We start from the raw sequence: 5,819 nt of genomic DNA, 5'->3' as shown, positions 1-5,819 counted from the left end.
CCAGAAGGTTTGTTTTTGCGGTTGCCGCGGCGACGGTGGGCGGAGCCCCGGTGGCCACGCGCGCGGGGCGGGGCGGGGGCCGAGGGCGAGGGCGTTATAAGCGGGGCGGCCCGGCCGCGCGGCCTGACAGCTCCGAACCGACCGGGCCGGCGCTCTGGGCGCGAGCCCCGCACCCGCCCCGCAGCGCCCCGCACCCCGCCCGCAGCGCCCCGCACCGCGCCCCGCCCGCAGCGCCCCGCACCCCGCCCGCAGCGCCCCACCTCGCGGCAGCGGCGGCGGCTCCCCCATGGCCGCGGCGCGAGCAGGGGGTCCCCGGGAACCGCCTCGCGCCTCTCGCGGCGGCGGCTGCTCCGGCCGGAGCCGCCGGCGGGGATTTGGCGCGGCGGGGGCCGCCCCGCGGGCGCTGTAGCTAGAGGGCGTCGGTCTCGCCGGGGGGTTTTTTTTCCCTGTTTTTGGCGCAGCTTTGCGGCCCCCCCCCCCCGCGGCGTCCGAGCCTCTCCCGGGGCTGGGCTCTCGGCCGGGCTCCCGGCGCCAGCAGCGGCCCGGGCACCTTCATGAGGTGGGTGGCGCGTGTCCGCCCCGACCGCCCTCGCCCGCCCCGGGCCCGGCCCCGGCCCCGGCCTCACCCCTGCGCCCGTTTCTCTCCCGCCTTGTCCGCAGGCAGCCGCCCGGCGAATTCGACATGGCTCTCAGCGGCACGCTGCTCCCCTCCATCGCCACCTTCGCCGCGGGCCCGGCGGCCCGGGAGAAAGCGCTGAGACCGGCCGGGGCCGGCAACGTGAGTACCGGCCTCGCCCGGCGCTCCGCGGCGGGGCCCAAGGGCGGCGGGCGGGCGGGCGGCGGCCGGGAGGCGGGCGGGCGGCGGCCGGGACGGGCGCGGGGGGCTCGGGGGCCGGGACGGGCGCGGGGGGCTCGGGGGCCGGGACGACACCTGCCCGGGGCCGGCGGGGGGGCCGGGACGAGCCCGCCGGGGCTGATCGGTGCCTGTGTCTGATCCTGCCCGCAGCGCTGGAGGGAGGAGCTGTCCCATCTCAAGCGGCTGCCGCCCGCGCTCCCGGGGCGGCCCTACGAGCTGCCGGCCGAGCTGGAGAGCCAGGCGAGCGGCGGCAGCCGCGGGGCCAGCCCGGCGCTCATGGCCCGCAGGGAGGCGGAGGAGCTCAACGAGCTGCTGGACTTCGACTTCATCCTCTCCAACTCGCTCATCCACCAGGAGCCGGCGGCCGTGGTGGTCTCCGCCGCCTCGCCCCCGGCCAGCGCCGGCCCCTCGGCGCCCGCCGCCAGCGCCGGCCCCTTCGCCTACCCGCTGCAGAGGGGGGAGCCCGGCCTCCTGTACGGCGCCGCCCGGGAGCCCGCCCCCGCCGCCCCCTTCGACCTGGCCGACATCAACGACGTGTCCCCGTCCGGTGGATTTGTAGCCGAGCTGATGAGGCCGGATTTGGACCCGGTTTACATGCAGCAGCAGTCGCCTCTGGGCAGCCTGCACGGGAAATTTGTTGTGAAAGCCACGGTGAACATGGGGGAATACAACCACATCAGTGTTAGCGGCAAAGGCAACCCGGCTGCTGCCTGCACGGACAGCCCCGGAGCCCCTTACGGCTCCCTGCCCAGGATGTGCCAAAAAATCAAGCAGGAGGCAGCCCCTGCTTGCACCATTGGCCAGCCGCCGCCTCCTCCTCCAGCCCAGCAGCACGAGTTCCCCTTGGGGAGGCCGCTGCCCAGCAGGACTAACCCCTCCTTGGCTCCAGAGGAGATGATGAACAGCAGAGACTGCCATCCTTCCTCCCAGGGGCTCAGTCACCTGCCACTACCCCCAGGCTACCATGCTGCCCCAGGCTACCCTCCTTTCCTGCCAGAGCAGCTACCGCCAAGTGCACTACAGTATCAAGGTCAGTCTAAGTATCTAAATGTTTCAGGAGAGCCTTTAAACGTGCCTCCCTTGGTACAAGGGGTGATGATGCTGACTCCACCCTCTTCACCTTTAGAGCTGATGCCACCTGGGAGCTGTCTGCCAGAAGAAACCAAGCCAAAGAGGGGACGTAGGTCGTGGCCCAGGAAAAGGACCGCCACGCACACCTGCGACTATGCAGGTTGCGGCAAAACTTATACCAAGAGCTCTCATCTCAAGGCACATCTTAGGACCCACACAGGTAAGGTCCATTCAGTAAGGCTTTATTGGCATGGCAAACTATATAAGTGTTACCAAAGTGTATGAGAGAGACGGACCCCTTTCTGGGCTCTCTTTAGGGAGGTATAGTCTGCTCAGGTAATTAAATACAGCTGATCCAAAAATGTTGAATCTCCAAAATGTTTGATCAGATAAAAGATTGCATTTTTGTGGGGAAAAATAATCCTGCTTTTTCACTCAGTTTTTTAAAAAAAAAAAAAACATGCAATTTATGGCTTTACCTACTGGATTGGAGGTTACTTCATGGCTCAAAATGACTGACATGGCAGGGTGTTTTTGCAAATGAAAAGATTTGTCTGCATGTCTATTGCTATGTGGCTAGTTAATTGGCAGGTACAGTAGTTGGAAGTCAAGCTGAATTTGTTGATCTAGATAGCACTGGCTCAGCTGTGTGATAGGAGTCTATGCAGTTACCTCCTTAGATTTTACTTTCTTTGCTCGTGGTTTACAACTTTTTCTGTTGTCCTGGTTTGCTCCTCTAACTGGAGAGAGTCTATTACTGGCATTTCCGTCGCAGTTCTGAAATCAATGGAAGATAATGTTGCTTGCAGGCGAAGCAAGATACTCCCAGAACACTTTTATAATTTTGTATTGATGACATGATAAAATTTGTAGTCTACTTTTAAAAGTTATTCTTCAGCTTTATTATCACAGCAAGAAATCTAGTTTAAGGTTCGACTATTGGAATAAAAGTAAAATAGTAAATACATTAATATTGGTATTTGAGCTTGATCTCACAGGTATGGTTTAACTTTGCCACTGAAGAATGCTTACTGCAGTAATGAAGTTGGTGAAAGTATTTCTGTTAAATAATATTCACTACTTTTGACATTCTCTAAAAGCATGGTATAACTTAGATTTGAATTATTGAGGATCCCTGAATGAAGTGGTAGGAATTGGAATCAAAATTTATTCTGTGAGTGGAGAAGGTAGGAAAGAGATAAGGGACATCTCAGGGTTTAGAGTGCAAACTATGGTACTTATCATGTCCCAGCTAATGTCAATGCAAGCAGGATTGGGTTCTGAATTTCTCCAGAGATAAATGGCTAACAGTTTTTCGGTATTTTCAGATTGGATGGATACTTTCCAGAATGCTAATGTGCCGAGTCTATAATCTTTAAGTTCCCACTGAAGTCAATAGAAGCTTTGCTTAAAAGGCCATGAGATTGAGCGCTCTAATTTCATAATAAAGTTGTTCTAATGAAGTTTCAAGCAGGTTCTTTATTCCCTAAATCTACTATAATCTAAATCCATTTCATCTGAGCTGTTTCTGTATTGATACTATTATCTGAGCTTTGTATTCTAAATTCCTGCATACAAGATAAAGACTGGAAATAATAAGTGTTGTAGTTAAGGTTTCAATAAAAGGAACTCTCTTATAAGAGACATTAAATCATACTGTCATGCAAAGACTAGATGTATTTTGCCCTTTGTCTGATTTTAGCATCTTTGTAGCTAGATATATATAAATTACCACAAAAAGCCTTATTGATCTTATTTTCTTTAATGAAAACATTAATTTTCCTGTATGTTATCAAACATTAATCAAACTTCTTGAGTGAAGATGTTAATAGAAGGCTGGAATATTATCCTTAATGGAACATACGAAAGTATGTGCATGTCTGCAGACAAATATGGATTTAATTGATGTGATTTTTTTTTAAAGGAGAAAAACCATATCACTGTGACTGGGAGGGCTGTGGATGGAAATTTGCCCGCTCCGATGAACTTACCCGTCACTACAGGAAACACACCGGCCACCGCCCTTTCCAGTGTCAGAGATGTGACAGAGCATTTTCCAGGTCAGATCACCTAGCCTTACATATGAAGAGGCACTTTTAATCAGAAGCAGTGGATCTTTCCCATACTGCCATAAGAGATTCAGTATTTACAGCACAGACTGTCTTCCACAAGAGGGAGGAGCCCAGCTAAAGCACTACAAGGAATCATGGTGAAGTCTTCCAAAGAGTGGAAATAAATAATCAAATGCAAATGTTGGAACTCTTCTTTTTTTAATTATAAATTAAAGAAAAAACATTGGGGTCAATGACTGGATCTTCTATCATTCCATTTCTAAAGCCAACTTGAATATCTCTGGACTACAAAACGCCAAGGAGTGACTGGAAGTCAAGGATATCAGGGTTAAATAGACTGTTGGGTGGGGAGGGGAGATTATACAGGGAGATTACATTCCCTTAAATCTTGTTTCAATGCAATATGAGATGTAAATGTCATCTTGTCTTTTTTTCCTTCTAAAAGCCATTACTATGTTAAAAGAGGAGGAAGAAATTCAGGTACAGAATTGTTTAATAGCCTATTTCATGGTGCTTAGTGACTGTTGGTTCTAAAGGTACCAAAGACAGGAAGCCAAAGTTCTCAAACTGCTGCATATCTGACAAGGAAATATTTTTGTCTTCCGATCTACAATTATGACCTAAGTCAGGTAAATAAACCTGATTTATTTCTTTTTTTCTTAAGAAAAAAACTTTATGCAGACAGTCTGTAATGCACTGTGGTTTCAATGTGCAATAATTTGTACAATGGTTTATTCCCAAATATGCCTTAAGCAGAACAAATGTTTTCTATATAGTTCTTTACATAATAAATATGTAATATAAATTTAAACAAACGTCTATTTTGTATATTTGTAAACTACAAAGTAAAAATGAACATTTTGTCGAAGTTCGTATTTTGCATATTCCAGTTGAAAATAAGTTTTAAATAAACCTATAATATTTTATCTGAATGGCTTTCCCACTTTTTTCTTCTATGCATTTGTGTCTAAAGAAACCTTGCTTTTAAATACTCATGAATGTCTCAGTACCACAGTCCCTTACTCAGACAAAGCTCATAGGGCAAAGAACACAAGATTAGGCTCATGCATTTCCAGGTCTGCTATAAAGCTTTGTCTTTAGGAAAAATGCACTGAAAACTGGATATTCTGATTAGCGAGCCCTTGCTCACCTCTCTCCTCTGCACCAGAGAAGCATACTTCTCAGTTTTAAACTAAGGTCTTTTGAATTACTCACGGTTAGAGTGTAACCAACTAAAAGGTCTGTCTGAGACTTAAGAGCATTAAAATAAAAAACCCTTAATCTTCAGAAACTGGAAGTCTTTCCATGGTTTTGTATTGAACAAACTTTGTGTGTCTTGAGTGCAACACCCATATGACTACCCGACCTGAAGTTTTTACAGTTTGAGTTTTTAGCTTCTGTTCCTGTAAAGTCACATACATAAGCTGTTAGGTTTACACTGTTTATCTTTTCATACTGCTGAGAAATTCATGTAATATCTTGAAAAAAATCAACTATAGGCTAGTAATAAACTTGGGGCATTGTGAATGTAATTTCTTGGCATTACATAGAGTAGTATAATTTCATGTGCACTGAAAATTCCCCATGACTTGTGAATTTTGAGTGTTCAGGGAATACAGGTGTGCATGGCCCAAGTTGCTTCCAAGAACCTCAGTTAAGCCGTATTGATTCTTCTGCACTGAATTCAACAAGCTGTGAATGCTATGCATTAATATTAAAGATTTGTTTAGGAGCTACAAAGTCAGTGGTTACAACTAAAGTGCTTGATCCTGCAAACACTTCAACATACCCTTATACCTTTCTCACTTTATTGAAGTAAA

General features: G+C 49.1%; 1 protein-coding gene across 2 annotated transcripts; it reads left to right on the top strand.

The window, feature by feature from the left end:
• Positions 1–238: 238 nt before the first annotated feature.
• Positions 239–4,874, top strand: KLF4 (KLF transcription factor 4). 2 transcript variants are annotated; one of them, XM_073346006.2, is made up of 5 exons: positions 244–559; positions 661–778; positions 1,007–1,886; positions 1,983–2,147; positions 3,852–4,871. In XM_073346006.2, the coding sequence occupies exons 1-5, from the start codon at positions 555–557 to the stop codon at positions 4,025–4,027; spliced, it is 1,344 nt and encodes a 447-aa protein (XP_073202107.2). In that variant the 5' UTR covers positions 244–554; the 3' UTR covers positions 4,028–4,871. The 2 variants fall into 2 exon arrangements, with proteins under 2 accessions (XP_073202106.2, XP_073202107.2); XM_073346005.2 differs by having other exon boundaries at positions 239–559; positions 1,007–2,147; positions 3,852–4,874.
• Positions 4,875–5,819: the final 945 nt, after the last annotated feature.

Source organism: Lepidochelys kempii, chromosome 5, assembly GCF_965140285.1.
Source record: "Lepidochelys kempii isolate rLepKem1 chromosome 5, rLepKem1.hap1, whole genome shotgun sequence".
Lineage (NCBI taxonomy): Eukaryota > Metazoa > Chordata > Testudines > Cheloniidae > Lepidochelys > Lepidochelys kempii.
The sequence above is the reverse complement of the archived record's forward strand: the minus strand, read 5'-3'. Positions and strand labels throughout refer to the sequence as shown.